A 24,040-nucleotide genomic window follows, 5' to 3' on the forward strand; every position below is an offset into this window, starting at 1 on the left:
TTCATACAACACTCATGAAAACGTGGAACTGCTGAGATCAGCGAAATCTGTAAGTTTTTGCGGCCAGGGGACCCGCGCCCCTCCCTGCCAGGCTCAGTCCCGGGGGAGGAGGGGCTGTCAGTGCCGGGAAGGAGAAGGGAGAACTGTAGTGGCTGCTCTTATCGGAAACTCATTCTACTGATTCAAACTCCAACCATAGATAGACTGAGACCAGACACCAGAGACTCTGAGAGCAGCCAGCCCAGCAGAGAGGAGACAGGCATAGAAAAAAAACAACACGAAAAACTCCAAAATAAAAGCAGAGGATTTTTGGAGTTCTGGTGAACACAGAAAGGGGAAGGGCGGAGCTCAGGCCTTGAGGCGCATATGCAAATCCCGAAGCAAAGCTGATCTCTCTGCCCTGTGGACCTTTCCTTAATGGCCCTGGTTGCTTTCTCTATTAGCATTTCAATAACCCATTAGATCTCTGAGGAGGGCGGTTTTTTTTTTTTTTTGTTTTTTGTTTTGTTGCTTTTTTTTTTAAATCCTTTTTTCTTTTTCTAAAACAATTACTCTAAGAAGCCCAATACAGAAAGCCTCAAAGACTTGCAATTTGGGCAGGTCAAGTCACGAGCAGAACTAAGAGAGCTCTGAGACAAAAGGCAATAATCCAGTGGCTGAGAAAATTCACTAAACAACACAACTTCCCAAGAAAAGGGGGGTGTCCGCTCACAGCCACCATCCTGGTGGACAGGAAACACTCCTGCCCATCGCCAGCCCCATAGCCCAGAGCTGCCCCAGACAACCCAGTGTGATGGAAGTGCTTCAAATAACAGGCACACACCACAAAACTGGGCGTGGACATTAGCCTTCCCTGCAACCTCAGCTGAATGTCCCAGAGCTGGGAAGGTGGAGCAGTGTGAATTAACAAAGCCCCATTCAGCCATCATTTCAGCAGACTGGGAGCCTCCCTACACAGCCCAGCAGCCCAGAACTGCCCTGGGGGGACGGCACTCACCTGTGACATAGCACAGTCATCCCTCAACAGAGGACCCGGGGTGCACAGCCTGGAAGAGGGGCCCAATTGCAAGTCTCAGGAGCCATACGCCAATACCAAAGACTTGTGGGTCAGTGGCAGAGACAAACTGTGGCAGGACTGAACTGAAGGATTAGACTATTGCAGCAGCTTTAAAACTCTAGGATCATCAGGGAGATTTGATTGTTAGGGCCACCCCCCCTCCCCGACTGCCCAGAAACACGCCCCACATACAGGGCAGGCAACACCAACTACACACGCAAGCTTGGTACAACAATTGGGCCCCACAAGACTCACTCCACCACTCAACAAAAAGGCTAAGCAGGGGAGAACTGGCTTGTGGAGAACAGGTGGCTCGTGGACGCCACCTGCTGGTTAGTTAGAGAAAGTGTACTCCACGAAGCTGTAGATCTGATAACTTAGAGATAAGGACTTCAATAGGTCTACAAACCCTAAAAGAACCCTATCAAGTTCAGCAAATGCCACGAGGCCAAAAACAACAGAAAATTATAAAGCATATGAAAAAACCAGACGATATGGATAACCCAAGCCCAAGCACCCAAATCAAAAGACCAGAAGAGACACAGCACCTAGAGCAGCTACTCAAAGAACTAAAGATGAACAATGAGACCATAGTACGGGATATGAAGGAAATCAAGAAGACCCTAGAAGAGCATAAAGAAGACATTGCAAGACTAAATAAAAAAATGGATGATCTTATGGAAATTAAAGAAACTGCTGACCAAATTAAAAAGATTCTGGACACTCATAGTACAAGACTAGAGGAAGTTGAACAACGAATCAGTGACCTGGAAGATGACAGAATGGAAAATGAAAGCATAAAAGAAAGAATGGGGAAAAAAATTGAAAAACTCGAAATGGACCTCAGGGATATGATAGATAATATGAAACGTCCGAATATAAGACTCATTGGTGTCCCAGAAGGGGAAGAAAAGGGTAAAGGTCTAGGAAGAGTATTCAAAGAAATTGTTGGGGAAAACTTCCCAAATCTTCTAAACAACATAAATACACAAATCATAAATGCTCAGCGAACTCCAAATAGAATAAATCCAAAAAAACCCACTCCGAGACATATACTGATCACACTATCAAACACAGAAGAGAAGGAGCAAGTTCTGAAAGCAGCAAGAGAAAAGCAATTCACCACATACAAAGGAAACAGCATAAGACTAAGTAGTGACTACTCAGCAGCCACCATGGAGGCGAGAAGGCAGTGGCACGATATATTTAAAATTCTGAGTGAGAGGAATTTCCAGCCAAGAATACTTTATCCAGCAAAGCTCTCCTTCAAATTTGAGGGAGAGCTTAAATTTTTTACAGACAAACAAATGCTGAGAGAATTTGCTAACAAGAGACCTGCCGTACTGGAGATACTCAAGGGAGCCCTACAGACAGAGAAACAAAGACAGGACAGAGAGACTTGGAGAAAGGTTCAGTACTAAAGAGATTCGGTATGGGTACAATAAAGGATATTAATAGAGAGAGGGAAAAATATGGCAAACATAAACCAAAGGATAAGATGGCTGATTCAAGAAATGCCTTCACGGTTATAACGTTGAATGTAAATGGATTAAACTCCCCAATTAAAAGATATAGATTCGCAGAATGGATCAAAAAAAATGAACCATCAATATGTTGCATACAAGAGACTCATCTTAGACACAGGGACACAAAGAAACTGAAAGTGAAAGGATGGAAAAAAATATTTCATGCAAGCTACAGCCAAAAGAAAGCAGGTGTAGCAATATTAATCTCAGATAAAATAGACTTCAAATGCAGGGATGTTTTGAGAGACAAAGAAGGCCACTACGTACTAATAAAAGGGGCAATTCAGCAAGAAGAAATAACAATCGTAAATGTCTATGCACCCAATCAAGGTGCCACAAAATACATGAGAGAAACACTGGCAAAACTAAAGGAAGCAATTGATGTTTCCACAATAATTGTGGGAGACTTCAACACATCACTCTCTCCTATAGATAGATCAACCAGACAGAAGACCAGTAAGGAAATTGAAAACCTAAACAATCTGATAAATGAATTAGATTTAACAGACATATACAGGACATTACATCCTAAATCACCAGGATACACACACTTTTCTAGTGCTCACGGAACTTTCTCCAGAATAGATCATATGCTGGGACATAAAACAAGCCTCAATCAATTTAAAAAGATTGAAATTATTCAAAGCACATTCTCTGACCACAATGGAATACAATTAGAAGTCAATAACCATCAGAGACTTAGAAAATTCACAAATACCTGGAGGTTAAACAACACACTCCTAAACAATCAGTGGGTTAAAGAAGAAATAGCAAGAGAAATTGCTAAATATATAGAGACGAATGAAAATGAGAACAGAACATACCAAAACCTATGGGATGCAGCAAAAGCAGTGCTAAGGGGGAAATTTATAGCACTAAACGCATATATTAAAAAGGAAGAAAGAGCCAAAATCAAAGAACTAATGGATCAACTGAAGAAGCTAGAAAATGAACAGCAAACCAATCCTAAACCAAGTAGAAGAAAAGAAATAACAAGGATTAAAGCAGAAATAAATGACATAGAGAACAAAAAAACAATAGAGAGGATAAATATCACCAAAAGTTGGTTCTTTGAGAAGATCAACAAGATTGACAAGCCCCTAGCTAGACTGACAAAATCAAAAAGAGAGAAGACCCATATCAACAAAATAATGAATGAAAAAGGTGACATAACTGCAGATCCTGAAGAAATTAAAAAAATTATAAGAGGATATTATGAACAACTGTATGGCAACAAACTGGATAATGTAGAAGAAATGGACAATTTCCTGGAAACATATGAACAACCTAGACTGACCAGAGAAGAAATAGAAGACCTCAACCAACCCATCACAAGCAAAGAGATCCAATCAGTCATCAAAAATCTTCCCACAAATAAATGCCCAGGGCCAGATGGCTTCACAGGGGAATTCTACCAAACTTTCCAGAAAGAACTGACACCAATCTTACTCAAACTCTTTCAAAACATTGAAGAAAATGGAACACTACCTAACTCATTTTATGAAGCTAACATCAATCTAATACCAAAACCAGGCAAAGATGCTACAAAAAAGGAAAACTACCGGCCAATCTCCCTAATGAATATAGATGCAAAAATCCTCAACAAAATACTTGCAAATCGAATCCAAAGACACATTAAAAAAATCATACACCATGACCAAGTGGGGTTCATTCCAGGCATGCAAGGATGGTTCAACATAAGAAAAACAATCAATGTATTACAACACATTAAAAACTCGAAAGGGAAAAATCAATTGATCATCTCAATAGATGCTGAAAAAGCATTTGACAAAATCCAACATCCCTTTTTGATAAAAACACTTCAGAAGGTAGGAATTGAAGGAAACTTCCTCAACATGATAAAGAGCATATATGAAAAACCCACAGCCAGCATAGTACTCAATGGTGAGAGACTGAAAGCCTTCCCTCTAAGATCAGGAACAAGACAAGGATGCCCACTGTCACCACTGTTATTCAACATTGTGCTGGAAGTGCTAGCCAGGGCAATCCGGCAAGACAAAGAAATAAAAGGCATCCAAATTGGAAAAGAAGAAGTACAACTGTCATTGTTTGCAGATGATATGATCTTATATCTAGAAAACCCTGAGAAATCGACGATACACCTACTAGAGCTAATAAACAAATTTAGCAAAGTAGCGGGATACTAGATTAATGCGCATAAGTCAGTAATGTTTCTATATGCTAGAAATGAACAAACGGAAGAGACACTCAAGAAAAAGATACCATTTTCAATAGCAACTAAAAAAATCAAGTACCTAGGAATGAACTTAACCAAAGATGTAAAAGACCTATACAAAGAAAACTACATAACTCTACTAAAAGAAATAGAAGGGGACCTGAAAAGATGGAAAAATATTCCATGTTCATGGATAGGAAGGCTAAATGTCATTAAGATGTCAATTCTACCCAAACTCATCTACAGATTCAATGCAATCCCAATCAAAATTCCAACCACCTACTTTGCAGACTTGGAAAAGCAAGTTATCAAATTTATTTGGAAAGGGAAGATGCCTAGAATTGCTAAAGACACTCTAAAAAAGAAAAATGAAGTGGGAGGACTTACACTCCCTGACTTTGAAGCTTATTATAAAGCCACAGTTGCCAAAACAGCATGGTACTGGCACAAAGATAGACATATAGATCAATGGAATCGAATTGAGAATTCAGAGATAGACCCTCAGATCTATGGCCGACTGATCTTTGATAAGGCCCCCAAAGTCACCGAACTGAGCTATAATGGTCTTTTCAACAAATGGGGCTGGGAGAGTTGGATATCCATATCCAAAAGAATGAAAGAGGACCCCTACCTCACCCCCTACACAAAAATTAACTCAAAATGGACCAAAGATCTCAATATAAAAGAAAGTACCATAAAACTCCTAGAAGATAATGTAGGAAAACATCTTCAAGACCTTGTATTAGGAGGCCACTTCCTAGACTTTACACCCAAAGCACAAGCAACAAAAGAGAAAATAGATAAATGGGAACTCCTCAAGCTTAGAAGTTTCTGCACCTCAAAGGAATTTCTCAAAAAGGTAAAGAGGCAGCCAACTCAATGGGAAAAAATTTTTGGAAACCATGTATCTGACAAAAGACTGATATCTTGCATATACAAAGAAATCCTACAACTCAATGACAATAGTACAGACAGCCTAATTATAAAATGGGCAAAAGATATGAAAAGACAGTTCTCTGAAGAGGAAATACAAATGGCCAAGAAACACATGAAAAAATGTTCAGCTTCACTAGCTATTAGAGAGATGCAAATTAAGACCACAATGAGATACCATCTAACACCGGTTAGAATGGCTGCCATTAAACAAACAGGAAACTACAAATGCTGGAGAGGATGTGGAGAAACTGGAACTCTTATTCATTGTTGGTGGGACTGTATAATGGTTCAGCCACTCTGGAAGTCAGTCTGGCGGTTCCTTAGAAAACTAGATATAGAGCTACCATTCGATCCAGCGATTGCACTTCTCGGTATATACCCGGAAGATCGGAAAGCAGTGACACGAACAGATATCTGCACGCCAATGTTCATAGCAGCATTATTCACAATTGCCAAGAGATGGAAACAACCCAAATGTCCTTCAACAGATGAGTGGATAAATAAAATGTGGTATATACACACGATGGAATACTACGCGGCAGTAAGAAGGAACGATCTGGTGAAACATATGACAACATGGATGAACCTTGAAGACATAATGCTGAGCGAAATAAGCCAGGCACAAAAAGAGAAATATTATATGCTACCACTAGTGTGAACTTTGAAAAATGTAAAACAAATGGTTTATAATGTAGAATGTAGGGGAACTAGCAGTAGAGAGCAATTAAGGAAGGGGGAACAATAATCCAAGAAGAACAGATAAGCTATTTAACGTTCTGGGGATGCCCAGAAATGACTATGGTCTGTTAATTTCTGCTGGATGTAGTAGGAACAAGTTCACTGAAATGTTGGTATATTATGTAACTTTCTTGGGGTAAAGTAGGAACATGTTGGAAGTTAAGCAGTTATTTTAGGTTAGTTGTCTTTTTCTTACTCCCTTGTTATGGTCTCTTTGAAATGTTCTTTTATTGTATGTTTGTTTTCTTTTTAACTTTTTTTTTCATACAGTTGATTTAAAAAAGAAGGGAAAGTTTAAAAAAAAAAAAAAAAAAGAAAAAAGACAAACAAGGAAAAAAAAAAAAAAAGATGTACTGCCCCCTTGAGGAGCCTGTGGAGAATGCAGGGGTATTCGCCTACCCCACCTCCATGGTTGCTAACATGACCACAGACATAGGGGACTGGTGGTTTGATGGGTTGAGCCCTCTACCATAAGTTTTACCCTTGGGAAGACGGTTGCTGCAAAGGAGAGGCTAGGCCTCCCTGTATTTGTGCCTAAGAGTCTCCTCCTGAATGCCTCTTTGTTGCTCAGATGTGGCCCTCTCTCTCTGGCTAAGCCAACTTGAAAGGTGAAATCACTGCCCTCCCCCCTACGTGGGATCAGACACCCAGGGAAGTGAATCTCCCTGGCAACGTGGAATATGACTCCCGGGGAGGAATGTAGACCCGGCATCGTGGGATGGAGAACATCTTCTTGACCAAAAGGGGGATGTGAAAGGAAATGAAATAAGCTTCAGTGGCAGAGAGATTCCAAAACGAGCCGAGAGATCACTCTGGTGGGCACTCTTACGCACACTTTAGACAACCTTTTTTAGGTTCTAAAGAATTGGGGTAGCTGGTGGTGGATACCTGAAACTATTAAACTACAACCCAGAACCCATGAATCTCGAAGACAGTTGTATAAAAATGTAGCTTATGAGGGGTGACAATGGGATTGGGAAAGCCATAAGGACCACACTCCCCTTTGTCTATTTTATGGATGGATGTGTAGAAAAGTAGGGGAAGGAAACAAACAGACAAAGGTACCCAGTGTTCTTTTTTACTTCAATTGCTCTTTTTCACTCTAATTATTATTCTTGTTATTTTTGTGTGTGTGCTAATGAAGGTGTCAGGGATTGATTTAGGTGATGAATGTACAACTATGTAATGGTACTGTAAACAATCGAAAGTACAATTTGTTTTGTATGACTGCATGGTATGTGAATATATCTCAATAAAATGATGATTAAAAAAAAAATACATATAAGATTTGAGGTTTTTGTTTTTAATGTTTATTTTTCATGAAGTGTCTAGTCTATCTGAATTGCCCAAACTTCTTACACTGGTTTACTCTTCAAAGTAGCTAACTTTACTCATACATTAGTTATAATTATAAAAAATGTAAGATTTTGTACAACTAAAATAAATTAAAATTCGGACAGACTTTTTGATATAAACAATAATCATGTTTTGTAGAGTGTCAAAACATATTTTCCAAGAGCCTTAGCTAGCTAAAAAAAACTTGGAGTAATTTTAATTCTAGTTAACCAGTGGATATGCTTTAGATGCCTGGAGGATTTCTAAGCATAGGTTTAATATTTGTACCTTTGCTTCTTACTTTAATACATTAAAGACTAGGTATAATTTTGGACCATGGTGTTAAATGGGTTCATTTTTGCCACTTTCAGAATGTATTAAAGTTATATGTGTGGCTAGAAGGGCTGAGTTGTACTGGTTTTTTTTGCTGAATTGTTTGTGTGACAGGCAATTATTAATTACCTACCTCTCAGGAAAATAGAAGTTAATTTGGTAAAAGTTAAATTTATTACAGGTAATGGAGATTATATTAGGAGAATGAGCACCAGAGAAAGACAACTGTGTATATAAGGTAACATAATGTGTTTTTGTTTTTCCAGGAATAAAAGAGCAGTCTTATCAGAAAGAAAGTGTCAGCTTGTTCCAGAATGTGAAAGAGCACAGTTAAGATCAAAACTTGAGTTTGTATGGCAGTTGTAGATGTTAAGAGAGAACTGAATTTTATTTACCTTGCTTTATAATATCTGAGTTTGAAAAGAAGCAATAAAATATGTTAAAATTTTGAAAAAAAAAAAAAAACAAAAACAAAGACACTGTCAGAGAGAACTTCCCAACACTTCCAAACAACATAAATGTGCAAATCAAAGATGCCCAACAAACTTCAAACAGAATAAATCCAAATAAACCCACTCCAAGACATATCCTGATCAAATTGTCAAATGCTGAAGAGAAGGAGCAAGTTCTGAAAGCAGCAAGAGAAAAGCAATTCACCACACACAAGGGAAACAACATAAGACTAAGTAGTGACTACTCAGCAGCAACCATGGAGGCAAAAAGGCAGTGATATATTCAAAATTCTGAAAGAGAAAAATTGCCAGCCAAGAATTCTTTTATCTGGCAAAGCTCTCCTTCAAATTTGAAGGAGAGTTTAAAATCTTTACAAATGCTGAGAGAATTTGCTAACAAGAGACCTGTCCAACAAGAAATACTAAAGGGAGACCTCCAGCTGAGAAAAAAAGGAGAGAGAGGTCTGGAGAAGGGCACAGAACTAGAGTTTTAGTACGGATACATTAAAGGAAATAAGGAGAAAAACATATGACAGATAAAAACCAAAGGATATGATGGCTCATTCAAGAACTGCCTTCACAGTAATAACATTGAATGTGTATGGATTAAACAACTCAATTAAAAGATACAGATTGGCAGAATGGATCAAAAAATATGAACCATCAATATGTTGCTTACAAGAGACTCACCTTAGACCCAGATACAAGAAATTGAAAGCGAAAGGATGGAAAAAAATATTCCATGAAAGCTACAGCCAAAAGAAAGAGGAGCAACAATAATCTCAGATAAAATAGACTTTAAATGTAAGGATGTTATAAGAGACAAAGAAGGACACTATATACTAATAAAAGGGACAATTCACCAAGAAGAAATAACAATCATAAATGTCTATGCAACCAATCAAGGAACCCCAAAGCACATGAGACAAACACTGGCAAAACTGAAGGAAGCAACAGAAGTTTCCACAATAATTGTGGGAGACTTCAACATCACTCTCTCCTATAGACAGATCAACCTGACAAGAGGAACAATAAGGAAACTGAAAAACTAAACAATGCGATAAATGGTTTCGACTTAACAGACATAGATGGAGAATTACATCCCAAATCACCAGGATATACATTCTTCTCTAGTGCCCACGGTACATTCTCCAGAATAGATCATATGTTGGGCCACAAAACAAACCTCAATAAATTTTAAAAGATTTTAAAAAGAATTTAAAAAGACTGAAATTCTCTGATTGCAATGGAATACAACTAGAAGTCAATAACCATCAAAGATTTAGAACATTCACAAATATCTGGAGGTTAAACAACATACTCCTAAACAACCAGTGGGCTAAAGAAGAAATAGCAAGAGAAATTGCTAAATATCTAGAGACGAATGAAAGCAAGAGCACAATATATCAAAATTTATGGGATGCAGAAAGGCAGTAATAAGGGGGAAAATTATAGTTCTAAATGCATACATTAAAAAGGAAGAAAGAGCTAAAACCAGAGATCTAATGGAAAAACTGAAGAAACTAGAAAATGAACAGCAAACTAATCCTAAACCAAGCAGAGGAAAAGAAACAACAAAGATTAAAGCAGAAGTAAATGACAAAGAGAACAACAACCAAAAAAACGAGAGAATAAATAAAAATAAAAGTTGATTCTTTGAGATGAACAAGATTGACAAGCCCTTAGCTAGACTGACAAAATCAAAAAGAAAAGACCCAAGTAAAATAATAAGTAAGAAGGAGGAAATTACTGCAGATTCCGAAGAAATCTAAAAAAATCATAAGAGGATACTATGAACAACTGCACTCCAACAAACAAGATAATGTAGAGGAAATGGACAATTTTTTGGAAACACACGAACAACCTAGACTGTCCAGAGAAGAAACAGAAGACCTCAACAAACCAGTCACAAGCAAATAGGTCCAATGAGTCATTAAAGAGCTTCCCACAAATAAATGCCCAGGGCCAGATGGTTTCAGGGGAATTCTATCAAACTTTCCAAAAAGAACTGATACCAATCTTACTTAAACTCTCTCAAAACATTGAAGAATGGTACACTACCTAACTCATTTTATGACGCTAACATCACTCTACTACCAAAACCAGGTAAAGATGCTACAAGAAAGGAAAACTACAGGCCAATCTCCCTCATCAATATAGACAAAAAAATTCTCAACAAAATACTTGCAAATCGAATCCAAAGATACATTAAAAAAATTATACACCATGACCAACTGGGGTTCATCCCAGGCATGCAATGGTGGTTCAACATAAGAAAATCAATCAATGTAATACAACACATTAACAAATCAAAAAAGAAAAATCAAATGATCATCTCAACAGATGCTGAAAAGGTGTTCAACCAAATCTAGCATCCTTTTTTTGATTAAAAACACTTCAAAAGGTAGGAATTGAAGTAAACTTCCTCAATATGATAAAGGGCATATATGAAAAACCCACAGCCAGCATAGTACTCAATGGCGAGAGACTGAAAGCCTTCCTTCTAAGATCAAGAATGAGACAAGGATGCCCACCGTCACCACTACCATTCAATACTGTGCTACAAGTTCTAGCCTGAGCAAGCTGGCAAGACAAAGAAATAAAAGGCATTCAAATTGGAAAGAAAGAAGTAAAACTCTCATTATTTGCAGATGATATGATCTTATATTTGGAAAACACTGAGAAACCAACGACACAGCTACTTGAGCTAATAAATTTAGCAAAGTAGCGGGTTATGAGATTAATGCACATAAGTCAGTGATGTTCCTATACACTAGAAATGACCTAACTGAAGAGACACTCAAGAAAAAGAGTCCATTCTCAATAAGAACTAAAAAAATCAAGTGCCTAGGAATAAAATTAACCAAGGATGTAAAAGACCTATACATAAAAAATTACATAACTTTGCTAAAAGAAATAGAAGGGGACCTAAAATGAGGGGAAAATATTCCATGTTCATTGATAGAAGGGTTAAATGTCATTGAGATGTCAATTCTACCAAAACTCATCTACAGATTCAATGCAATTCCAATCAAAATTCCAACCACCTGCTTTGCAGACTTGGAAAAGCTAGTTATCAAACTTAATCAGAAGGGAAAGATGCCCTGAATTGCTAAAAACATTCGAAAAAAGAAAATCAAAGCAGGAGGACTTATACTCCCTGACCTTGAAGCTTACTATAAAGCCACAGTAGTCAAAACAGCATGGTACTGGCACAAAGATAGATCAAATTGGAATATTCTGTATTCACCATATTCTTTAACGCAATCTTGTGGGGGCAGATGTATTAGTTTTGATTAGGTTGGAATCTTTTGATTGAGTGTTTCCATGGAGATGTGACTCAATCAACTGTGGGCAAAATGTTTGAGTAAATTATTTCCATAGAGATATGGACCTCGCCCATTCAGGGTGGGTCTTGATGTAATCATTGGAGTCCTATAAAAGAGCTCACAAACAGAAGGAGCTCAGAGCAGCTGAGAGGAACATTTTGGAGAGAAGCTAACAGCTGATGCTGATGCTGATGCTTAGAGATGCTTGGAGATGCAGACAGAAGGACTTTTGGCTACGTGATGAAGCTCCGAGTTTGCCCCAGGATATGCTAACACAGGACTCCCAGGTGCTTAGAGACAGACGTCCTGGGAGAAAGAACCAAGAACACACAGGAGCTGAAAGAGGAGCTAGAACATAACCTGGGATCAGGAGATGCCAGCCATGTGCCTTCCCAGTTATCAGACGTTTTCTGGATGCCATCGGCCATCCCTCAGTAAATGTTTCATCTTGTTGATGCCTTAATTTGAACATCTTCATGGCCATTGAAATGTACATTTGTAACCTAATAAACCCCCTTTATAAAATATCATTTCTGGTATTTTACACAATGGCAGCATTAGCCAAACTGGAACAGGGAGTATGGGATATTTTGGGTGTTCTTTTTTACTTTAATTTTTCTTTTTCTTTTTTTTTTAGTGGTAATAAAAATGTTCAAAGATTGACTGTGGTGATGAATGCACAACTGTATAATGGTACTGTGAACAACTGATTGTACACTGTAGATGACTGTGTAGTTTGTGAATATATCTCAATAAAATTGAATTTAAAACATTAAATGAATAAGAGTTCTGGGGTATATGGGATGATTTGGGTGTTCTTTTTAACTTTTATTCTTTTTTGGAGTTCTGAAAATGTGCAAAAATTGATTGTGGTGATGAATGCACAACTATATGATAGTACCGTGAACTAATTATATACCTTTGATGATTGATATGTGAATATATCTCAATAAAATTGAATTTAAAAAAAAGATATAAAAAAGCTTAAAGCAAAAGCCTCAAAAGGAACCGAAATACTTGAAGTAACTTAACAACATGCCAGAACAAAGTCTAACACTATTTACAATAACTTAACAAAAAAAGACCTAAATGCAACTTCTAAAAATGAAAAACACAACCCAGGAAATGAAAACTACACTATATCAGGAGAGCAGTTCTTAGAAAAGACCAGTGAACTTAAAGATACAGCAAAAAAAAAACTCTCCAAAATAAAGGAATGAAAAAATGGTTGGAAAAATAATAAAAACAATGAATAACAGAGAACCAGTAAACCCATAAGACAATATCAATAAGCCTAAATAAGTATAATTGGGATCTCAGAAGAGGAAAGAGGACAGAAAAAATATTTGAAAAAATAATGGCCTGTGATCCTGGATCATAGACAAGAAACAATTTTTTTTTTTTTTTTTTTGCTACTGAAAGAGACATTACTGGACATAATTTTAATAAGGTCTGAAGATTAATTAAATGAAACAGTATTATGTCAGTGTTAATTTTCTTAGTTTGGTCATTGTACTGCAGTTACAATTACTTCCAAAAAATAAATATAGGAGAGTATGTAGGCGTAAAGAGTTACTTTATCTCCAATTTTCTCTAACAGTGATGAAATAATAATATGTACATGCAGGGAAAAAAAGAGAGAGTGAGTAATGATAAGTAAATACAGCAAAATATCGACATTTGGGAAGCCTAGGTGAAGACAAATTTTTTGTACAATTTTGTAATTGAGCTGGAAGTTTAAAATTATTTCAAATTAAAGAGCCAGAAAAACAAAACAATTACCACTGCATTCCCAATTCAAGGGATAATGAAGCAAAAGGTGTTACAGGGCCTTCATGTGGTACACGATAATTTTAAAAATGTGGCCACGACCATGACAAATGCCTAGAAAGCCATAAAAATGTTCTTATCCTATAACTAGCTCAGAATTTGGTACTGGAAATAATTCAAAACAAGAAACATGAGCTGTATACAAAGATGTTGTCTATCATAGACCCAAAACCAGAAACTATAGGAATGAAAATGAAGCAAATTATATTGTATCAACATGTTGGAATACAACCAACACAACTATGTTCCTAAACAGAGTTAGGGAAAATATGGGTAATGTACATGTACAAATAAATAAATATTGGTTAAAGAAATAAGTATTTTTAATCAGACAGAAATAGAAAATTTTGCCTATTCTTTGCAGTTTTAAGATTAGGAATGAGTTTTAATTCCAGAAGGTCTAACAGACTTACTTCCATCCTCATGCAATCTACCTGTAGGATGGCTCAGCATATTACAAGGGTATTTATGGGACAGTATGCAATTACAGAAAACCAAGTTATTTTATCATGCTTAAACTTAACTCTTTCACCATGTAATATACTAAAAGTCAGGCATAAGCATCCCATTTGTAGTAGCTGCAGGATAGAAGTGCAGGATAGAAGTGAATAATCAGCTTTTTTATCCAGCTAGATTAACCAGAATATGGATTTAGAAATCTTTTGGAAAAAAAATTTTTTACTTTTCAGGTCAGCACAAAAGAGAAGGACTTTTATATCCCATTAAATACCTACTGTGTACAAGGTACCATGCAATAAAAAAATTATATCATAAAATAATTTTCTAAGAATATAAATACCTAAAGGCAAATGAGCATTACCATTAGAAAATGCCTACACGTAAAATTTAGTTAAATTATGAAAGTTGTCTATGTCTTGGATATAAAATTAGGAGACACAGAGATACAGAAATTCATAAATATTAATGTACTTCAAAATGAAAAGAATTTTTCAAATACAGTAGAGAGTAAAGACAGTAGCAATCTTTGAAAATGTTGGAGCCTTAATCTCTGCTACAGTCCCGCTTACCTCGGGCTGCATTAAATAAGAGTCCTGCATGTGATCTCGAACATCCTTCAGGAAGCTTGGGTGGCTACCTACCTGAAAAAGATTTTAAAAGACTTTACATGTACACACAAAGACAGGCAGCACAGGATGCTAGACTGAAAAGTAAACAAGCGATCTGTCAAAGTCGATTAATTATCTGCTTTATGACTTACAAACTTTGAATCTGCGCATTTTCCAACTTTCTGAAATGCCTATCTGCCCTGTCCCCACTACCACTTCCCAACTTAAAGAAGAATTTTCAAATGATTTTATTTATCCTAGAAAGTATTTAATGATAAATAGAAATAACAGGGTAAGAAAATAAGACTTAGATTTGACTTCTCTCTAAGCCTAAAGAAACATCACTATTTCCATTAGGTGATTTAATGTGTCCCAAGATCAATGTGAAGTCTATTAAACTATAATACCTATACTGTAATCCCAAAAATTAAATTCTAAATTAAGCGATTTGGAGATTATCCAGTTATAATTTTCACTGTCTGCAAAATGGTTTGTTGTGGGTATATTTTTTAAAGTAGTTGTATCTTTCAGCAAATAAATATTTCCTTTCAGTAAAGTTTAAAATGCCATGCTTCCTGCCTTCCCTGAAAGGCAAAATACTATGCTAGAAAAGGAAAACTATTGAAAAGCAAATGTTAAGCATCATACAGACCATATGATTAATGAGCTGTATCAGTATACTCCGGAAACTAAGCAGAGGACAGAGATGAACCAAATGTTTGAGAAAAGTTAAGTGTCAAAGGGGGGAAAAATAAGAAATGATCACCATACAATTTCATTTCCCACACTGCAAGGAAAGAGATTAACTAGAGCATCTAGAGTTTAGTGGTCTCCAAGCATTACTTGATTGTGTTCCTTTATCAGGAAAAACTTTATGCATGGAGACTCCCTAATAGCTTATTTACTTACAAGGTATGAATATATGGTATTTGAAGAATAAAATACATGCAAATAATATTTTTAAAAAAGAAAGAAGAAATATTTTTTAAATTTCATTTAATGATAGTACAAAGTACATTTTCTGACCTACTATAGTGTGATCTTTTTTTTTTTTAAATATTGGTTTAGTAACTCAGTATACAGAAACTTGAGGGACTAAGTTAATTTATTTTGGAATTAAGGTTTTAACGGCTATCTTAGCAGAAAAAGATTCCTCCTACATTAAAAAGGTAGATCATCATTGCTTATACTGAGAAAAACATTAATTTTTCAATCCTATTCACCAACTATACAAAGGGTTTTGTTTTTTTTTTAAATCTTTTTAAATCTGGCTAGTAAATTTCCATCTCCCCTGCTGTCAGTTACTCTTAGAAACTAAACAGAAGGTATTTCAATTTCTTTTTTTCAACAAATGAGTTTAAAACTAGTGAGACACTTTATTTGACCCATTATTAAACAGAAAAGAAAATGGGTTCCACAAGTTTTCATTACAAAATAGTATTTTTCCAAACACTGCTTTCAAAATGCTCTGCCAACAAGTTTCTTTGGATGTAACACAATGTTTCTCATGAATTATTAAGTCACATCTACCTTTAAATGACATATATTCGTGTTTTCCAAAGTATCTGCCAGAGAGGTTCTTATCAGAATAAAATGTCAGCAAACTTAATACAAAAATTTTTTATAATATAAGAAAACATCTAATTCCCTATCGAAATTTTAATACTCTTTAAAATAATTGTCTAAGAAATAACCAGTAAATATGTATATGTATAAAGATTTTCATAATCACAAGTCCTTTTATTTCTTTAGAAAACACTCTTTCATATTTAAAAACCTTTTAACCATGTAGAACATTTAGCTATTTGTGTCCTTACAGCTTCACTTTTTTGTTGTTGCATTAATCTGCCTGTATATTCTGGTGAAAACCAGTAGCTACACTGAAAACTTTTCCATAAAACTGTGTTTTTTCCTAATGTACTGCATATGTCAATGGTTAGTATTGTATTAGGAATAGGAATCTTAGCAATACCACTTAATAGTTGCAAATTTAGGCAAGTTATTAAGATTTTGTGGCTTCATTTCCTCATCTGTGTCAAAAAGAGGATAATAGTACTACTCCCTAATGTTGCTATAAGAGTCAAATGTGCTTTAAAAAAAAGAAAAAAAGAAGACTCAAGAAAGAAATAGGAGATATAAAGAATGGAAGAATGTATATAAAGAAATTGAAGTTTTAGAACAAAAAATACAGTAACAGAAATAAAAAATCCAATGAACAGATTATGTAAAGGAAATACAGGATACAAATGCAAGAGCTCTCAATGACCAAGGCTATAATAATTTTAGCAACAAAATAAAGTAGCACTGGATTATAACCCAAACAATGAAATAAATAAACATGAGTCCATATGACATTAAAAAATCATTTAATAAATTAATGAGAGATAAGAGACAAATCTCCAAAGCAGAAAGCAGAAGATTCCAAATAAATTATGTAAATACTCCACCCTAAGTGAGGAATGACTTTCTTGCAAGGAGTACAGTATGTAAAGAGGGAGAAAAGAGTAACCTTACAGTGGAGAAACCAGACAAACACTACTTAACCAGGTGATCAGGGTCAACCACAACAGTCGTAAAACACGCTGATAGATGTGTTCTTCATACGTGATGAAAATAGCACTCAACCTCTAATCTTCCTTCCCCAATCTTGTAACTCTAGTCTAATGAGAAATATAGACAAATTCCAACAGAGGGGCATTCTAAAATATACCTGACCAATATTCCTCAAAACTGTTAAGGTCATCAAAAACATGGAATGGCTGAGAAAATATCAAAGACAACAGGCACCTATAGAGACTAAATGTAATGTGGTATCCTGGATGGAATCCCAAAATAGAAAAAGGCCATTAGGTTAAAAACAAAGAAAATGTGAATAAACTATGGACTTAAGTTAATAATTTCAGTATTAGTTCATTAATTGTAAAATACACATCATACTAATATAAGATGTTAATAGGTGAAACTAGTGGGGGTTAACACAAAAACTCTAATACCTACCAATTTTTCTGTAAATCTCAAAACTATTCTAAAAGCAAAATTTAAAAAATGAAAAAACCTCACATACATGAACTGGAAGACAATAAAAATTATCCAATCTGAAGAGACAGGGTAGGGAAAAAGAAAAAAGGAACAATGGGATCTGTGGGACTACTACAAATGATCTAACATTCGAGTCAATCAGAGAAAACAAAGACCACAGGATTGGTAATGGTCTCTATTTAATCTACAGAAATTGGACTGCTTATCCGGTGTATCTCTTCTGGAGTCGATTTAAGTAAACTATATTTTCATAGAAAATTATACCTATTTAATCCAGATTTTCAAAATTTTTATATAGGGTATTAAAAAGTAGTCCCTTATGATTTTCTTCAATTTCCTCTACTGTGATGCTTAAGTCTGCTTTGTCATTCATTATTTTGAAATTTGTGCTTGTTGCTTTTAACCAGTTTTCCTAATTGGGTTACCTACTGGTTTGCCTAGTTTTCAAAGAACTGATTTTTCAAGGCAGCAGCATTATAAATTATTTTAGTACTGTTTTTTGTTTCCTAAGTCAATTTCTACTTTTATCTTTATTTCCTTTCTTCTCTGTGTTTCCTGTTTTCTTTTCCCAGCTTTCTGAGTATTTAATTCATTTAATTTCATTTTTACTGTTTTAAAATATTTAAGGGTATACATTTTCCTGGGCATTTTTTATAAAGCAAATACAATGCCATCTTAAAAACCACACCAAAAAGGAAAAAAAAAAGGACATCACAGACCAATCTCACTTATTGGTATCAATGGAAAAGTACTAATTAAAATATTAGCAATTAGAATATATACATATAAAATCCAATGATCAGATATGGTTTATTCTTGTAATACAAGGATGGTTCTATATAAGGAAATCTGTTAGCATAATTCACAAATTAATTGATCTAAGGAGGGGGGCAAAAATCATACCATCACCTTCACAGATGCTGAAAAGATCTTTCACAAAACTCAACACTCATCTCTGATAAAACATTTAATGAAACAAAAATCAAGAATATTTCTTTAACATGATAAGATATATATATACCTCATCCCTAAAGACAGCAGATAATTTAATGGAAAACATAAAGGCATTCCCACTAGAACAAGAAAAACGTATCTACCATCTCCACTATTTAAAATTGGATTGGAGTTATTACAAAATATCATCAAATAAGAAAAAAGCAATAATGGGCATGAGAACTGGTAAGCTAAAACTATCTCTATTTGCAGATGATATGATGGTATACCTGACAAATCAATCAATAACGATTCACATGGATAGCAGGCAAAGTTAATAAAAAATAAATAAATGTACATACCCTCCAAAATTTTAAGCAACGACTCAAACATATATCAATATTCATAGCAGCACCAATGTCAATACGTGGAATTAACTCAATTGCCCATCACAGATAAATCGATAAACAAAATAAGGCAGATATAGAGTAGAACATTATTCAGCAGTAAAAAGGAATGAACTTCTGATACATGCTATATAGATGAATCTTAAAGACATTATGTTGCAGTGAAATAAGTCAGACACAAAGGGACAGATAATGTGAGATTCCATATATATGAAATAACTAGAATTTGCAAATTCAGAGACAGAAAGTATAGTATAGGTTACCAAGGACAGGGGGTGAGCAGTTAATGCATAATGTATAGGATATAGAGTATCTGTGTGGGGTTATGGGAAATTTCTCGTAATGCATGGTGGTGAGGATAGTACAATATTGTGAATGTGATTAGTCCCGTGTGATTGGGAGTGGCTGAGATGGGGAATTTTATGCTGTATATATGTTTCAATGTTTCCACAATTAAAAAAAGGGAGAGAAAATAAAGAGGCAATGACAATTAAATGCAATACTGGATCCTGACCTAGATCTAACAACTCAGGAGAAAAAGCACAAAAGGACATTATTGGAACATATGAAAATATTAGAATACAGCCTGTATTAAATTTCTTGAACTTGATATCTGTACTTAAGGTGGATATAAAAGGATAGCACAAAAAAAGAAAATATCCTTGTTCTATGGAAATATATGTGGAAATATTCAAAAATATATAAATTGATAGATCGATGGATAGATAATATAGCAAAATGGCAAACGTTAAAAGTTGGCAGATCTGAGTATATCTGGGTAGGGATTATGTCAGAGTTCTCTCTATGGGCTTTGTATTATATTTGCAACATCCTATGAGTTTGAAACTACTTCAAAATAAAAATGTTCAATGGAAAAAATATACATAGGTATCAATCACAAACACACACACACAATAATGAAAGACCTAATTTAATGTATCAACAAAAAGATAAAATACTTATGGAATATTATGAATAAACTTAAGAAAGTTGACTTGACAAACGGAATGACATCTCTTGTTCTTTAACAATGTGACATCATAAAGATGCTGATTCTCTTGAAGACAATATATACATTTAAATACAAATTTAATGGGGATTTCAATAAAAATACAAATATGTATGGGTGGTATAACCGGAAAATTCATCCTAAAGTTCACTTGGAAAAAAAGCAAACAAGAATAGCTAGGAAAATCCTGAAAACGAAGTATAATGAGAAAGGCTGTGCTCTACTAGATATTAAAACATACTATAAAATGTCTATTTTCAAAACAGCATAGAAAGAGTACATGAACATAGTGACAGCCCAATGGAAGAGATCAGAAGGTCCAGAAAGAGACACTAAAACACGAGAATTTAATATATGATTCAAAAAAGCATGCAAATTACTGGGCAAGTGGTAAACTGGTTTTTAATGATTTTGAATCAAGGACAATCATTTGGAAGCAGATAAAATTTTATCCATAACTAAACTATACACCAAAATAAATCCAAATGGATTTAAGATTTAAATATTAAAATTAAATCTTATAAATATTAGAAGAAAATATGAAAAGTATTCCTTTATAACCAGAGTAGGGAAAGGATATGACATAAAATCCACAAGCAATTTAAAAAAACATAATTTTGACTTTATTAAAATTTTTACATGACAAAACAGCATAACCAATCACAGCTATCTACAACAACATGGATGAATTTCACAAACATACTGTTTAGAAAAAGAAGCCAGACACATATTACATATTAATTCAACTTAACAACTACAAACAAGTAGAACAATGATGTTAGAAATCAAAGATAGTGGTTACCTTGGGGAGACGGAAGGAGATAGTGATTGGGAGAGAGCACAAAAGGGCTGATGGAGAACTAATAATGTTCTGTTTCTTGAACTAGGTTCTTAAAAATCAAGACAAAAGGCAAAGATTTGATCTTTATAATAACACCATGAGCTAGGTATTACTATTTCCCCAACATTAAAGATGATGAAACTGAGGTGAAGCACAAGGAGGTTAAGTAATGTGCCCAAGGCACACAGGTGATAATTAGTAAGGCCACACTTTTAGCCCAGGCAGACTAATTCTAAAGCCAATATTGCAGGCAGCAGAATGTAACAAATGCAACACCACCACCACCACCAAACCGTATGATGTGTCTTGGAGATTTTTATTATTAGTCTGATCCTCTACAACTCCCTTCCTTAGCTATAAGAATTTGAAGTATGCTACCCCAATGTAAACCCCATGAGGATAGGGGCAATGCCTGTTGTACTCCCCACTATATTATTCCCAACAACTAGCACAGCGCCTGGACCATAGTAGTTGCTGGATAAATAATTCTTGCATGAACAAATTAAAGACTTATTTCATACATTCAAATAAATGTTCAGTTTAATGAGGAAAAAATGAGAAAATCAAAGCCCCAACAAAAAAATGGGTAAAGACATAAGCAAACAGTTCACAGAAAAGGAATGAAAAATAGCTATGGAGCATGAAAAACTCCTCATCATCATTCCTACTAAAAGGAATACAAATTGAAACTACACTTAGATACCGTTTCACCTATCAGATTGGTTTGTTAATATCCTCTGCTGACAGGATGTAGAGAACAGGTACCCCACAGAAACTTCCATGTATTACTGAAAGGAATGCAAGATGGTACAACTCCAAACAGAGGAAAAAATTGACGGTATCTAACAAAATAACCTATACATTATCTTTGGCCAAGCAATTCTGTTTCTAAGAGTCTACTCTGAAACCATACCTGCAAATACACAGAGTAAAGTATAAACCAGGTTATTATTCATTGTCCATTATTTACCACTACAAATAATGGAAATAACCCAAACGCCAACAATAGCAGACTGATCAAATAAACTATTGCATAGACCAATGTTGTTTGGTATATGTGTAACCACCCTCTCTTGCAGGAGGTGAAGAAGCACCAAAATCTGTAGCATTTGCTGTGGAAATCCTTTCACCATGTCTAATTTCAGGTAGCTACCAACAAAGAATTGACTGAACATGGAATTGGGAAATAATGCACAAACGCACATCATTAGATAGTATATTTCCATCATGTAATTACAATAAATGTAAATAATGTTAAGACCACAGATAGTATTAAAAAGTAAAATCAAGATGAGCTTTGAGTATTTATCTTTGTTTATAATATAACATTTAATTATAGGTTTCTTTAATTTAACTGTTAATGAATTAACAACTGGCTCACAAAATTCCTGAAATTTTAACTAAATATCAACAAAAACTGATGAGAAAGGTCTCTAAATATTGATAGGGAATGATTTCCAGGATATGCTATGAAGTGAGAAAAGGAAAGTACAAAATAGTATATGTATTATGCTACCTTCTGTATAAGAAAAAAAGGGAAAATAAGAAGGAATTATGTATTTGCTTATTTTTCAAAAAGAAACAGGAAACATAAATACTAAGAGATGAAAATTGATACCTATGAAGTATGGGCAGAATTGAAGAGAGGATAGAAATGGGAGCTGGACTTCTCTAGGTATGGTTTTATATATATTTTGTTTTTGTACAATGTGTATGAGTTCAAAAATAAAGTAAATCAAAATGAAAAAAAGCTGAAACGGAAATTAGCCTTAAAACTGATATATAATCACTTCCAAGCCAAGTTTAACAGTTTAAGAAATCCTAGCTGCACACCCTCCCATGCCCCAAAAAAGAACACTCAAAAAGGAATCAATCTGCTAACAATTATCTTTATACATAAACTCACAATTTTTTTTCCAATAATCAATGTATATTCAGTATTAATTAAAGGTAGGTCTTTAAATTATATTCATCTCCATAATATAAAGACATAATGAATTTAAATGTGATTGTAATATAAATATGGTTAATAAACGCTATTAGAGTAAGAGTATTACAGCACTTTAAAACACTTTCAAAAGAATGGACAATTTTGATTAGAACATGAATTACCTGTTTGTATTCACTGACACAACTTTGGCAGCAAAATCTTTTCTGCTGACCATCAATCACCAAAACATTATTTCCAGCACCTTTGCTGGGCAAGTACTCTCCACACTGTTCACAGCAATTCATTATTAAACCATTTGCCATTCTGTATCTATTAAAGCAGTGGTCACTGCAGAGCTTATGTGTCATATTTTTAAAGCTAACTTCATGGCGAATCTACAAGAAAAACAATAAAATTAAAAACCAGATCAGTATGACAAGTAACAAAATAACAAAGTCCTCCAACAGAAACAAAGATGCCCAATAACTTTTCTTGGGAAGGTAAGCTTGGGGAAAAGGAGACATGGCACATTTTCTTTACTCTTAGAACTACTTTTATATACACAAGGAACACATGTATGCCAGTGGAAAAAGAGCAGTGACATCAGTGCAACCTTCTCAGGAGGAATGTAACAATGATAGAAAACAACCAGGTTTGGATAGTCTTGATATTGAACTACACAGACAAACTGGAAATCTTTATACAAATCCAAAAGGGACAATAAAGTACTTTGTTCCAGAAAAGGGAGGAGGATGTGTGCATTGGATATGTGTGCAAAAGTTTCTTTTTCTTTAATCAAATACAAAAGCAGCAATACCATATACACAATGACAAATTAATAAAAAAATATTCCCTCCACTTGCTCTACTTCTCAGCAAGATTATTTGTTGTCTTTCCTGTGCAACGTGCCTATTTTTTCAAAATAAGAATACTCCTAACCTCAGAAAAAGACTGGCGTTTAACATTGTATTTTAACTTTTCCTAAATCATTCTTCTATGGAAGAACGGGATCACATAATGGGATATTTATTATATTCTCACTTTTGAACAAAAATATACATTAATGAAAGAGCATTAATAG

General features: G+C 34.9%; 1 protein-coding gene across 3 annotated transcripts in view; it reads right to left on the bottom strand.

Moving 5' to 3' along the window:
- The window catches only part of ZMYM2 (zinc finger MYM-type containing 2), a 148,547-nt gene that overhangs the window by 62,467 nt on the left and 62,040 nt on the right, over window positions 1–24,040 (bottom strand). For 2 of the 3 annotated variants that reach the window (XM_037799713.1, XM_037799711.1), the window contains 2 exons: window positions 23,142–23,354; window positions 14,762–14,833 (listed from right to left, as the gene is read on the bottom strand). In XM_037799713.1, the coding sequence (XP_037655641.1) occupies window positions 14,762–14,833; window positions 23,142–23,354 (285 nt within the window). The remainder of the gene's footprint in view (window positions 1–14,761; window positions 14,834–23,141; window positions 23,355–24,040) is intronic. The other variant, XM_037799712.1, reaches the window with a different exon arrangement.

The sequence above is a fragment of the Choloepus didactylus genome, chromosome 12 (genome assembly GCF_015220235.1).
Source record: "Choloepus didactylus isolate mChoDid1 chromosome 12, mChoDid1.pri, whole genome shotgun sequence".
Lineage (NCBI taxonomy): Eukaryota > Metazoa > Chordata > Mammalia > Pilosa > Megalonychidae > Choloepus > Choloepus didactylus.